This window comes from Pollicipes pollicipes, unplaced genomic scaffold (genome assembly GCF_011947565.3).
Source record: "Pollicipes pollicipes isolate AB1234 unplaced genomic scaffold, Ppol_2.1 Scaffold_7261;HRSCAF=8764_pilon_pilon_pilon, whole genome shotgun sequence".
Taxonomy (NCBI): Eukaryota; Metazoa; Arthropoda; class Thecostraca; order Pollicipedomorpha; family Pollicipedidae; genus Pollicipes; species Pollicipes pollicipes.
The window spans coordinates 30035295-30050148 of record NW_023597054.1 but is presented as its reverse complement, the minus strand read 5'-3'; the positions used below and the strand labels follow the sequence as shown (position 1 = coordinate 30050148).

The 14854-nt window shown below is 50.9% G+C and overlaps 1 protein-coding gene across 1 annotated transcript in view; it reads left to right on the top strand.

Annotated features, from left to right (window-relative positions):
* Window positions 1-14664, top strand: part of LOC119111286 (homeobox protein Nkx-3.2-like) — a 27285-nt gene extending 12621 nt beyond the window's left edge. The window contains exon 4 of the mRNA XM_037235103.1: window positions 14620-14664. Coding sequence (XP_037090998.1) covers window positions 14620-14664 — 45 coding nt within the window. The remainder of the gene's footprint in view (window positions 1-14619) is intronic.
* The last annotated feature ends 190 nt before the right edge of the window (window positions 14665-14854 follow it).

The following is a 14854-nucleotide window of genomic DNA, read 5'->3' as shown; positions in this document are numbered from 1 at the left end:
CCCAGTTTGCAAGAACGGATGACGCTCATCTGGACAGTCTCAAATTGCTAGAACGGCCATCTCACCTGATACATGATATTCCATGTGCGTATATCCATTCTCGGACACACCGACGAATGTAATAACCTCAACTTCAACCCTTATTTCCTGCTAGGTTACCGGCTGCATTAGCACAGCAATCCATGCGTGCAACTGTCCACCGCCTGCGGTACATCTCTTTTATTGAGGGGATTGAAACAGCTGCGTCAAGTTTCAATCCTATCGCTAAAATGCCAGCTAAAATGCCAATGCAAGTTTCCTTTTTTGCTCATGCTGGAAAAAATACGAAAGCTATTTCTAACTGCAATCGTGCATCGAACAGATCACGACGCCTGACATTTACGCAGTACAACACAAGTTTGTACATGCATACTGGCAATAATACGAAGCTCTGTACACGCTGTTTTGTTGTCAGCACGTTAAAAAAGCTTGCATAAATACTTTATTGGGTGGCGCGGCGGTTTATTCAAAGTGCGTAACGTTTCTCATCCGCCGAGAATACTTAAGACATAAATATAGAATACCCCATGTTCACAAAACGTAGTGCGGAAGTTAGGTACTTATCACCCATCATCCGACATCTGCAATAACCGCTGGCGTTTTCACATGTCACAACTATACTAGACACTTGCCAAGGGCTCTGGTGATCGTACAAACTAATGCAAATCTTACCAAATCTTCTTTTGAGTTACGAAAGTGGATAATAAAATAATTGTGAGGATGCGACAATGGTTTTCAGGCATACATGGAAATTGATCGGTTGAAGCAGAGTACTGAAGTTAAGGTATTCTAAACTCATAAAGTTGGCTGACTGATTAGGTAGATAGAACTTGCAGTTTTGATGGAGCTAACTTTCAATTTTTTTCAGACAGGAGCTTGCATTTCCAACACAAATGTTTCTATCATATTTTTCAACTCTGAAGTGCACGGTCACCTGGGGTTAAATGGGATTGCTGGCAAGATCAGGAGGAATGGGGGCTATGTTAAGATAAGGTAGGGTTTTAGAATGCTAGACATTTCAACTACTTGAAATGAATGGGAGCCCCAGTTTCCCATGGCATCATATAGGAGCATCACTCATATCAGTCTGTCAATGTGATCTATTCATCAGAAAAAAATGTTTGTAGAGTATGTGGCTGAGTCAGGTTCTATGTAACAGTTTTGTGCACTGCTTGGAATTGAAAGTACTATATTGTATTTGTTTAGAGGTTATTTCCTGAGTTGATGTCCCCATTGGACATCAGAGGGGATTTTAAGTGGTAAGTTTTATTAGACTGATTTTCATTCCGTTCGATCTGTGTGCGGTGGTAAATTTGAAAGTCGGGCCCGTTTCTAATCGACATGTTGGCGGAAACCTCTGATCAGTCCTTTCGGGTCCACGGATTGATCCAGATTCCGCGGATTGATCCAATCTGTGAAGCGCTCTCCTGAAGACCTGGTGCATGTAGATTTTGTTGTACAAATGGTGTCAAAAGAGTTGTATAAACATTACGGAGCCCATTTTTGTCTGAGAATGTTCAGCCCTTAGTCAGAATATATACGTGAAAATGCTGTGGAGCATAGTTCTGAACACACGCGCTCGCAAGGTATACAAACGAATCCCCGACGCTCGGTGCAGCAGTCTCTGTAGGCCGCGGGTCGTTGGCCCTGTGACTAATGCTAAGCACGCGGCAACCGGCGGCCAAAAATGACGAGGCATCTGAAAAAGGGCCTTTGAACGCTTCGAGACATCGATTCAGAAACTTAGAATAAAGTCCGGACACATAATTCACCTGCGTTATTTTTAGGTCGGTGATAGGCGCGGAAAATAGCATTTACTGACTGACATTTCAGAGCCAGCCCCTGTGGGCCGGGGCCCTTCATGCGACTTCTAGCTAGCCTTTCGGGCTGTTAGGGCCCACAAATCGCGCCCTTAATCGTCGGCCCCGAGGGGGGGGGGACAGAGCCGTTACTTAATACACTTTCGGGGGCCACTACCCCCATCCAATGCTCCTCTAAGCCCTCTCAATGCATACTAGCAAAAAGGGGATGCTGGGTCATTGGTTATCTAAACACATTACTATTAGTATTATTAGTTCTGTGCCAAAGAAGTATCCTGTAGGCATCTCATTTTTTGTCACGCTAGCCCCTTCACATATTAAGCCCATCTGAAGATGTTTGATAGATTTTTTGAACTGGCGTTGCTTGGAGTGGGATAAAGAACAATTACCTTCAATATGCGGCTGCCTTTAAAAGTATGTGGTGACCCAGATAAAAGCTAAGGAATGTTTTTACCAACAGTGGCAAGTGTGTTTTCGTGTGATCGTCGCGGCTGTGGTGGTTATACGACACAATCAGCGACAAGCGCGAACATTAATGATCCTTTACTAAGATTTGCAAATATGTTTATTTATGTGACTTATGCCCCATTCTAAGCTTTTCATAAAAATCACATTCACTTAAAATAGGAAGTCATTGCCCGGGAGTAAAACATTTTTGAGGCTACACACATCTGAAAAGTTTCTATTTTAACATCAAGAAGGCAAGTTCAAGTCGCCGAAATCCGGGCAGAATCAGAGTTTGGGGGAGGGTTAGAGAAACCTTTCCGGATGAACCTCCCTTCAACCGATTTTAGGCAGTGACACTCCTGGCCCGGAGTCCTCGGGGGCTTTAAGAGTGGGAGAGGGAAAGAGCGTGCCCCCTGTAGCCCCTTGGCTGCGCCACTGATTGATACCTGACATATAATACTATAGTACTACGATACCTGAAATATAGTGCGCAAGGTAAGCCAATACCCCATTTTCGGATGAACATGCACACCAAGACTCAGATTGTCCCATATATTCCTGAAACATCTGATGGGTACACACGAGGCGAGAGAATTGACACAACATGCGGCCATAACGTGTTTAGCGCGCCCAGCCGGCCCGGCGGCGCAGCATGCCGTCCCTGCCATGTCGCGGTGCGGCCTCGGCCTCGCGGTGGAGTGCGACCTATCGCCGCGGGCGCTGACCGCCGTCCCGTGGGGGACCACACGGGACGCGGGATAGGTGCGTGTATGCAACCTGACTTAGGAGTGGTAGTTCACCCGAACTAAATGTTATGTCGTGCCTGTCTGAGATAGCAGGGGCAGGACGCCACTGGACTCGGTGCAATACGGATCGCCGCGTCGCTACACGTACGTCTCTCTCTGACCGAGCTGAGCCGAACCGCTGGACGAAGACATCACATAAAGGACATTGGGCCGATATTGCAACCTGCATCGTTAAAAACATGATACACGTATGGCCTGAAACCGACGCGTTCAAATGCATACGCATCGAAATGACAGTCGCATTAAAAAATGTAAACTATCGTTCTGCTACCTGCGCTGTCGCCAGGTAGGTGGATGATTGGCAGCTTGCTTTGACCGGGCAGCTTGCTTTGACCGTGGTCATTTCTGTGAGCATCGTGAAACCGATATTCATCGTCAACCATGACTGAAACGTTGTAGCTTTCGGGAAATAACCTGGCAAAGTTTGAAAAACTTGCAAAATTGCGAGAAATGGTACCGAAAAGGACTTAGAATATGACAGATAAGGAATATACACCTCAACAGCGCATGAAAGTCAAAAGTGAACAGATCAAAAGAGCGTGCAAAGATTCCTAGAGAGGAGATACCATTAAAGAGGCATTTTGTGAATTTGAATAGCCTTAGCGACCTCAGCTCCCCTAGCAGCCTTTCAGAATATATCACCTAAAGTCCACCATTTCAGGGTGTTGGATCTCAATGTCTGGTCTAATTAGCGCAGGGCGCTGAAGCCGATTTAAGCGTCCAGTTAGCCATTTGGTAGGTGCAAATTAATGACTTGTAAAGCACCACTGACACACTCACTACGGGGGCTATGTGGGCTTAAAATCCCCAGAACACGTTGACTGCAAATAACCTGATCATTCACCAAAGGATGTGGTGAATCTGTGTTATTCTTGTCGTTTTGTATTACACACACATGCTATTACACATCATACACACACAAAAATAGTTACGTTGCATATATGGACATTAATACATGTGCATGCATGCATGTGTATACGTACGCATTCGGTTTTTCCCTGCTGTCTGATAATTCAACATGTCGCTGTGTCCTCTGATCGCTCGTGGAAGGCATCGAATTCAAAGGGAGCACGCCATCTGAATCAGCAGTGAACGGTTATTGCTGGCCTCATGCCAAACTGCTGATACGAAACTACATGTGAGAGAAAACTGCAGGTTTACGCTATGCAGTTTATATTTACACCGTTCGTTTGATGAGCTCGGCACGCAAAATTAGAACAAAATACAACGTTTCAAGAAAAAGGGTATGCACAATTTGTCAATCTAGAATGGAAAGGCCGCCAAATCCCTCGGGCTTGCAATCTTCTCCTGCCTCGAAGCCTCGCGAGCTTTTCTTACCACCGTTAAGATGCAGGCCTGCGAGCTGAAAAGTGACACTCTCCCGATGACGGTCCGGGATGCATCGATATAATCGATGCACTGTCATGTTCATAATGAATTCAGCTGAAAATACCGCAGGCCGCAGTCTCCACTCTCCCTTCCTGGGTGCGCCACTGTGCGTGCCTGAGCCCTCAATCGAGCGGCGGCGGCGGCCGCGTGCCAGCCCCGCTCCCCCATCCGACCCAATCGGTCGTGGCGTCCGGACGGGCGCGCAGGACCGCCGCACCAAGTCGCTCCACTCGGCCATTAGGCTCGGCAAGAGTTGTCATGGTACGGCCGCCGTCCGTCAGGCGACCGGGGGGATTAGCCGCCGATTTGGCTCGGCCCGGCTCCCGCCCCTGCGCCGCCGCCCGCTCGACCGACTCCATTAGAGAGCGCCGCCGCCGGCACGCGACACATCCGGGATTAGCGGGGGCAAGGTAAGCCTCCTGTTGACGTGCTTGTTGGCCTCGCTGTCACTGAGTGGCAAATGGCTGCGGCGTCCGGCAGACGTTCGCCGCTGATCGGCTCAGGTCGTCAGCGGTCGGTGGCTGCCGCGCAATGAGTGGTATGCGCACTGGCACGTCATCGCCATCCGGGGAGTGTGCGGGGTCCTGGGGGGGGGGGGGGGGGGGGGGGGGAGCACGGCCACTCCACGCCAGTTACAGACCTCGACCTTTTCCAGTATTTGGAGAGTGCCAGTGAGAAGCTAAAAGGCACTTTGAATATATTTGCCTTTTTAAGCAAGCTAGGCTAAGCCGCCTGGTTCATATAACCCGGTCGGGAAGTTGTATCCAGCCCCGTAAATAATTGCTACCTCCCTCTCAAATTCAGAGGCGTACCCTTCAATTGAGCCCGGTGGTCCCTTCGATCACATTCCACGTGCTCTTTATTAGATCGATCGGCTTCCAGTGATCGTGGGAACGCTGACGGCGGCCCGTTCCCAGTGTTGCGTGTCACCGAGACGGACGTACCCTCGGGCAGGAGGCGGTCAGCGCACGTGGCGGGCCAATGCCACCCTCGTATCACGCGGGCACTTTCCACGAGGCACGCGTTAACACACCTCACGCCACACAGCGGCACGGGGGAAACTGAGTGTAGAGAGAACTTACCGTGCAGTATCTCCGGTTTTGATCGTATATGCAAAACCGTTGTCCGTTCTCTACGCATAGTAGATGAGTGTCATCCATTCTTTCCCACACCCGTCCCAAGCAGCCCTGAGCATCGGCGCCTATGCTGCCGGCACAGGACAACGTCAAACTAGAGCAGCAACCACAGCATCGACGCATATTATCATTAAATCTTAGGTGCGAAGAGCTGTGGGGAGACGTGGATGGTCGAGCATGTCCAATCGGCGAGGATCATCAGCGCGAGCGTGCTGCGAGCCGGCCGTGCTGGATGACGCTGTTATTGTCCGTGCCTTTGACCCCTCTCTCCCAACTCGACACCCCACCGATCTGCGGCTGGCCATCGCGTTAGCGGCCAATGGACATCGCTCTTAGTAATGGGTCATCAGCATGTTGACATAGAGGTCCGAGTGTTTGTTAATGGTTTTGCCAACACCCAGGATATATGTCAGCCGCAGCAAATGACTCTGCAAATATTTGACCAGAAGTTAGCTCGTGCACAGCCGTACGATCAGAAACGAGATATGCCTGTCGACCCAGCGGACCTCATCCCTGCCGCCTCTCCAGCCTGGGCCGAGGCTGAGGGGAGACGATCAGCCGCGCGCCCGTCAGACGCCGTTCAGCCTGAGGTCCATCCGCGTTGTGTTCGGACCATGCGCAGCGCTCCCGTAAACTATGAGCGTCACCGTCCAGCATGCGGTAAACCACTTAGGGCCACTGTTTGTTCTGGCATGGGTGCTGTTTTGCTTGCAGTTTTGCACAGTTGGCAAAAGACTAGCTCCCGAGCCAACAGTGCGGTCGCTGTGCGGGCGGTTGCCGCGTCGGGCCAACAGCGCGGCCGCTGGCTGTGCGGGCGGTTGCCGTGTCGGGCCAACAGTGTAGTCGCTGGCTGTGCGGGCGGTTGCCGTGTCGGGCCAACAGTGCGGTCGCTGGCTGTGCGGGCGGTCGCCGCGTCGGGCCAACAGTGTAGTCGCTGGCTGTGCGGGCGGTTGCCGTGTCGGGCCAACAGTGCGGTCGCTGGTTGCGCGGGTGGTCGCCGTGGCGTGCCGCTGCTGTCAGGCTGCTCGGCGTCACATCGCCGCATATCGACTTTTGGGTTAAAGGGCCACCGTCACCTCTCCATTAGTAATTTAACTGTATGTGCTCATAACCAATTCAGCGTGCCTGATTTGGAGCACAAAGCTGCTGTTTCGAAATTATCCCTTTTGATTGATTTCATGACTAACAATTAAGCTATTTAGTTCAATTTTGCACCTAAGTCATTTTTCTTGCAAAAGGTCCTCGTTCGACTGCTTAGAAACCACCAAAAAAAAAATGCCCCGGTTCGACCAGATCCACAACGGGTCTTCTCACCTGCGGTCACGCGTCAGTTGCGTCGACTTTGTGACCAAGTCGTTTGAATCGGGATTTTTTTTTAGCTCTTCCGACGCTTTTGGCACATGGGATCCACTGGCTTTTCATCTCCGTCAAGCACTTCTTCTTTGGGAAAAGGTCACAGCAGGCATGTAATCGTACCTGTTCCGTCTTGCACGGGATCGGCGGGCTCAGGCCCCGACCTGGGTCGAACGTCACGGAAGCGTTTGTGGCCACGCACAACGAACAGAACAGAGCGGACCTGCCAGATGAAGAGACAGCAGTTTTTGGAAACTGGTATAGATATAACGACTCTAGAGTGCGGCCCATCCCTATGCGCCTGTGCCACACCAACAGCCGCGAATTGAACGTGCTTTTCTTCGGGCTGGCCAGGCGTTGATCGGCTGGCGGAAGCTGGCCAGAACACCACAGCTCGAGGGGTTTGAGAAGGTCATCTCAACAGTGGTCCCGCCTGTTGAATAACGCGTAGGCCATCGTGGAAGTGGAAGACGTGCTTACGAATGATCGTTAACGTCTCCGCAAATGATCATAATGTCAATGGACGTCTGCTTATGTAAGCGTAATAGCCTATGAATTCGTCACAAGAATAAATTATCATAGCTGTTTTTTACATTGCAGGGAATGTTTTGCATTTTAGAACATTGAGGCAAGCATCAGACATGATGAAACAAGCTCACTTATAATGATTTGTATACTTTTTAAGTGTAGGACTGCTCTAGACAGTACAATTTTTTGTTTAGTAAATATCTCCGCAATGCGTCATGGTTTAATTATATCCTCACACCCCGAACAACGTTGATTGAGAGCCAATCGACGGCCGATATATCTGGAAATGGCGCTCACAAGCGCTAGATATGAACGCCTCAACAATTATGTTTCTCTTGGGCTTCAACGTCGCATGGCTTATGGAATGACGGGATTCGAATGACGTCACTATAACGTCATGAATGTCAAGATGACCCTGAAATACCCTCCCGATATACGTTTCCCCATTTTCGCGGATGTGTAGCTGAGAGACTAGAGGAGCTTAGGTTTTGGATTGTAAAGAGTAGAATAATGAAGAACACTGATGGGTCTTCAAAATGGCTTTTTCACTTCAAAACCACATTTAAATCTGGGGCACTACTTTTAACTGTGTGGGAGTTCATGACACCGTATTTCGATTGCACGCTTTGCAAACATCCTATTCTAACGGGGCGTGGCGACCGTAGCGCCTGCGCATCAGAAAGACCCCCCTCCCCCCCCCCCCCCACTCGTCACCAGTGACAAAGTCTGGCCGCAACTCACGCGGCGGCCGAGTCACTGAGCGATACAAAGTTATTGGATAGCAGCATTGCTGTGGACACAAATGATATATTTTCCGCCTTTCCTCACAATACCGCTGAGCTTTAGGTCTGCGATCTACGGCCCCAAAACTTCACAAGGTTAGCTACGGGTAAGCTTGTGAAGTGTGGGGATGCACCTACATTCTCTACTAACAGTCAAGTTTCACGCATGAATAGGTTAACAGTTACAGTGGCATATCGGTTAAAATACACGTCTAACCACAATAAAACGGATTGCGATGGGCGTTGCTACCACGTGACCAGTCCTTTGCCAGAAATACGGCAGAGTGCTGAATACAGTCAAAAGAAAATGAGTTGGTCGGCGGCGTCAGCTGTAAATAATGTTCATAAGTCGTCGTGTTTGAGAACGTCTCCTGCGGCGGTTTCCAGATTAGAGAGGGGCTGGGCTGTCGGTCCGCACGGTGCGGGGCCCGGGGCAGAAGGGAGGGAGGGAGGGAGGGGGGGGGGGGGGGGGCAGCTGAGCCGCCGTCCGGCCCGTCTCGTACGGCCCCACCTGCGGCCCGAGATCGGCATGCGTCGCGCGGCGGCCCCATTTCCATCGGCGATTGCCGGCCAGTCGACCGGAAGGCGGTCGCGAATCCTCCTCTGATTGCTCTTATCCCAACAGGCTTTCATAAGAGCTAATAACGCGGAAAATAGCGGCGAAACAAGCCAAAGCCAGCAGGCCACAAAATCACCTAACTACGTGAGCAGCACAGACGTCAGCAGCAAGAGGCTTGTTGTGGCCGCGCGCGCCGCTCTCACGCCTCGATCAAGACGAGGCTGTCCAGCAGGTTATATTTGCGGGCGGGCCGGCTACGAAATATGTGCGAATGCTTCGAGCCCGGTGTTGCCTTCATAGAACACACCTCGTTGTGGGTGTAGACCTTGAAACAACTTTTAATGCACTAGTGTGCAACTTTCATAGGCTGCTCGTGTGTGCTGTAGTACTGCAACGGCATGCATACTATTGATCCAGGCGTTGTTTTTTAAATTATTAGCTAACTTTTTACAGGTTCCATCCGATTCTTTTAAATGGATGGATTCCTGGGATCAGAGCTTATGCTAAGCAATGTTTGTTGTGTGAGCACTAATCTGTACTATCTGATCATGCAATTTCAGGCCAACGGAAGAACCTAGTGGCGGAAGCTTCTGGTGTCGCAATGCGCGCCGTGCCGTGTGCCGGCAAGGTCCCCTCCTGCCCTCTGACGTCTTCTGGCATTTGGCGCGGGCCACTGTCAAGGGCAGCAGGCCATATCTGTTAAGGACAAACAGCGAGGGGCTGAAGCAACTCGAACCTATCCAGCCACGGATGGGTGGGTCGGATGGGCGCTGTAACCAGCTGAGCTATCGGGAAGGACTTGTCAATGCCTGAAAGCTGTTATAGGGCTTTCCTGCCTTGAAATTGATGCTTTCGAGGCCTGAGATGGGCTCTCTACGCTTACTTGGATGACAAGCAACAAACGAATTTTTTCCACAATTCCGCCAGCGGCCCCATTTTGGCACCTGACAGTGGGGGGGGGGGAAGATAGTTTTGGCGTTTTCCTGTCACATGGGGGACAGTTCGCCTCGCGGGTACTACGCCACTGGCTTTCTGAGTCTGCCATGGACCCACCCCCAGAACAGAGATGGGCGCTTCTCAGGCTCAAAAGTGAGATAGACCTTAAGTTCCCCGTTCCGTTCCGACCCTGAAGCTCCCTTTTCTCAACTTTTTCTGGGTCCCTACATGACTTGAGGCGTGCGGCTTCTGAGTTTCTGATAACCCTTTCTAGACTTGAAAGGGGCCTCTCTTGAACCTACGACTGGCCATTTTCCCGACCTGAGATGGGCCTTTTTGATCTTACAATGAGCTCTTTCCAGACCAGAAATGGGCCGCTGCAACCATGCCCTGGAAGTGATATGAGGTTTCCTCCCCGTCTTGAAATGGACCATTCCCAGCCTAACATGGGCCCTTGGAGGACCGGACCCAGACATGGGCCTTTCCTTTCCGGACCAGACATGGCCTTCTTCGTTTGCTTTAGTGACGCGGCAAACAATACCACATGCCCGTGGGTTTCTGCTGGACCATCTGAAATTATGAGGGGGAAGTCAAAAGATACTTTTGCCACCGCCTCAAAAGATGAGGGGCAGTTTGCCCCCGCTGCTCCCCCCACCGCTCGGATACGCCGACACTGCTCAGGCATGTCGTGTATCGCGCAAGTCTTGAGCATCCACGAGGACATTCATTGCGCACTTTTGCATCGAAGACGTGCCTGTCTAGCTTTCTGTTCCCTGCGTAGCAAATCTTTTCAGGAAGGCTGCACGGCAATCCACGCGGCCGCCGTGGACGGCGGCCAGCAACCGACGATTCCGCCAATGGGAGGGGGGTATGGAGAATGTTGGGTAAGTAGGAGTGCTGCTCTCCACCATCATACAGAGAGTGCTCGGCGAGCACTCTCTGTGAGCACTGCTCGCGTACATCTAACTTCCTCATTTTTGGAAACACTTCCCCGATGCAAGTTCAAAGATATAGAGGAGGACGAAATGGGGTAGAAAATCAATTTTCTGAACGTCATCAAGACTTTCCCAAATAGTTCGTTCTTCAGGACACCGAGAACTGTTAGGCCAGTGGCCAAAGTCTTAGGAACATAAATCACAATTGAAAGATGCTCTGCATTCGATAGCTTTCTCCATTTCCCCAGAAATATCTACCAGCTTATCTCCTCTCAATGTCCTTTGTGCAGAGTTTGCTCTTTGCGCAACTTAACCATATTTCATAAACGTGAGACTGACAACCGAAGCCAGGGGTTCGAGTTTTGTACGCACCAAATGGAAGCCAAAATCAATGGGTTGTAAACCACGTAACACCAAGCCAAATTCAAGCCCATCAGTTCAGAATGGTAGGTCGAAACCGAAGTTCAAGCCAGTCCACAACATTATTTGCGAAAACCGAACCATTGTCGTTTCTGTTAAAACTGCACGGGATCGAATGTGTCTGTTAAAACTGTGCAGGATCGAACGTGTCTGTTAAAACTGCACGGGGTCGAGCGTGTCCGCAAAAGCTATGCGAGATCGCAAAATCTGTTTAGAATTTTTCAGAGCGGTTGAGGCGAGGTGTTGGCATTACGGATGAAAGATGCTTTCGACTGCCGTCCTCGTTGCATGTTGATATGTATACAACGTTTCGGGTGTAGTTCCATAGCCGCAGTCAGGTTTTACTGGTCCCGCACATTGGTCCCGCTTGAGCCGCACTATGCGGGCCGCACTGTGCGAGCCTGTCTGTTATGTTAAGAGGGCGTCCCCCACAGACCACATCGTGTGACGTCATCTATGTCATAATGTGCATTTTTTCCAGGCGTGCGCACAAAGTCTAAGTCTGCTTCTTTTCGAGGCACCGCTACACCGGTGTTTCGCAGGAATATTGGGCGTGGTGTCGCTTGCGCTCACGGTGAACAATATCGAAGACACCCTGCCCGCGCACGTCGGACGGTCGTTAGTTGTGGAAGATTTTGTCATTTGGGTTGTGGCATCCACTACGGCATCGGCAGCGCGTCAACTCCAGCTCTGAGTGGACAAAGTCACCAAATGGAGCTCCACCAGCGGTTTTACACTATCAACGACAAAGACAGTGTGCATGCACTTCTGCCACAAGAGGAAACATCGCAGCGACCCAGACTTGGACCTGCATGGCAGCACTATCCCGATGGCCGATAGCTTCAAATTTTTGGGTCTGGTTTTGGATCGCCGTCTTTCCTATACAGACCATTTCAAGAATCTCCGCACTAGGTGTTTTAAGTCCCTAGACACCCTTAAGGTGGTTTGTGTTGTATGGAGTAGACCGCAAAGCTTTGATCATGCTGTATCGCTCAATGATCAGGTTCAAATTCGACTACGCATGCGCAGTCTACGACTCGGCTCGCGAATCCAGCAGGAAGGTGCTGGACATTATTCATTATCAAGGGATACGTATTGATACCAGCGCGTTCCGCACGTCACCTACGACAAGCCTGCTCGTAGACGACAACGAGTCACCACTGGACCTGGGGCGCCGCTAGTTAGCTATGCGGCGCGCTATCAGCATATACCAGTTTCACACGCAACCAGCGCACGACACGATGTTCTCGGCAGATCTGGTGGTTTCTTTTCTCAGGGAAGGGTAGGAAAGATGCAACACCTCTGAGTACGTGTAAGTGAATGGCTCGGCACCGCTGGAGTAGATGTACAACAAATGCAGCCTCGTGTTTTGTTTTTGTTTTTTTATTTTTTTTCATTGCAGAACCATGGCTAGCCTTACCTCCAACATGTGACACATCACTCACCAGAATCTGCAAGGGATTGACGCGAGCTGCTGAGCTGGAAGATGGATCTCAAAAGTTCATGTGCACAACGTACAGACGGTCGACACTTCCGCACGAATGGATCCAGAACGAACCTGGGTGCCGGATGCGCATTCGTGTCGTCGCGAGCCTCTGAACGGATTGCGTCACCGACATCGGCGTCCGTTTTTACTGCCGAAGTTCTCGCCATCCTGAGTTGTCTTTCTTGACTGCATTGTACAAGTTAACCTACCATCGTACACAGTGCTTACTGACTCGCTGAGCTCGGTTTTGGTTATCCAAAACATATCGACGGCAGACACAGATCTAGCGCAGCTAACCGTAAGTAAACTCTCCAGCCTGCGGCGGAGGGGCCAGCTGGTAGAGCTGGTTTAATTCCCAGCCACGTCGGTCTGGCCGGAAACGGATCAGCTGACCAGGCTGTGAAGGCAACCACCCTGCTGCCGCCCAACGGTGCCGTACGAGTCCTGCGAGCGACCTGTACGCGTCAATAAAACTCTACGTTACAACAGAATGGCAGACAAGGTGGGGTCAGAAGAGCAGCAAGGGCAAGCTCAAGTCCATTAAACCTAGGGGAGTATACTGGCCGTCCTCATTTCGTAAGTCAAGGAAAGAAGCCATATTGACTCGCCTACGTATTGGCCATGGTTTAGCACGCACTCACCCGACTGAGCAACGCAGCAGACGCCCCTTCGTGCGATAGGTGGGACGAGATTCTCTCTGTCAGGGATGCACTGGTAGAATGTGTACTTCTTGTTGCTGTCAGACGACACTTCTTTGGACGTAAATTTGCCCTGACTTCACTTGTGGGTGAATGTCCTAGATCGACCTAAGTGATGCGGTACTGTTCTTGACCGCTATTGGAACTCACGCCTCAATAGCACTCTGAAATCGCCGTTTAATTAAGATGTGAGGTGAGCGCAAGACGGCCTCACTAGCGACGCGCTTTTTAACACCAATCATCATCATGTTTTCGAAGCATCGAGACAGTGAGTCAAAATGACTCTTCAGCTAGAAAAATGTCACTTTGGCTCACACTCACGTTCTGACACTTGGGGTTCTTGTAGCGCTTTTGGAATCCCATCGCAACACGTACCACGCAATATACACTGCTCTGCGCAAAGATGACATATTCATGCTAACATCTTTACAGAAATTTTTCGTATGTGTGTTATGCTTTGAGATAATAGAATTCAACGCTGGAGCATGCCTTGCTGAAGCTGTCAGCCCTGCTACGGTGCGTGCACGCATGCATGGCTTTTACGTAACGCTGGAGAAAACTCAATGAATAATGTGTCTGTGTATCCGGCAAGCGTTTCCTGTTGTCTACTGAAGCTACAGTCAAAGAATAAGCGGCAACTCGTGCAGCAGACCGAGCTAGCGCACCCATCACTCAACGCTAATAGATTTCGGGAACGAATGCTCGACGCCAGCATGGTCGTTTATCTCCCCGCCTCCGTCCGAAAAGCGTCCTTGTTGCGGTGACGACATGCAAAGCTCATCATCGTTTCAGGCACGTGCGGGTACAGCGCAGCCGGTGCCATGTTCTGGCCGTCTGTCAGCGCAGGGTGACGAATGCGCTCTTCCCCAAACACGCGATAACTCGGCTCGAGCCGGTGTTGTTTCGCATAACATGGCGGCCGGGAGCGGTCTGGGCTAGCGGGTGAGATGAGGCCTCAGCTCTCGTCTCTTTGGTTTGCTTACCGGTGCAAGCAATAAAAAAGAAACTTTTCCGGGGGCAGTATCACACTCAGAGGATGGGGAAGAGAATAGGTCGAGCTGGACCACCCTCGTTAGCTCGGAGGGGGCTCCCTGCCTGGTCTAGGGCCTCTATATGCATGATCGCATGGGGAGCCTGAGGGGGGCTTGACCTGCTCCCACGGCGCTGTCCTGATAGTGACAAAGCCCGGTGTGCCCACTGAGAGCCTGAATCAAGCTGACTACCACCTGGCCCCGGCACCGGCCTGCCCGGAGCGGCTGTCAGTGACCCTGATCACCACGGACAGACTTTGACGACGAAGAACGACCCCAGCTCCTGCAGCGTCCGCTAGCTCGAGTCACATGCGCATGTGTGTCACTTGACTAGGGTAGCAAAGGAGGCAAATAGGGCTCCAATTATTGCTGCAAAAGCGGCGTGGTGCGGGAGACGAATGCGGGAGTTGTTTTCAACCGAGAAGGATAATGGCACAGGCAAGAACCAGCTTGACCAAACGAAGATAAAAACTATAGAGCCTAGATGTT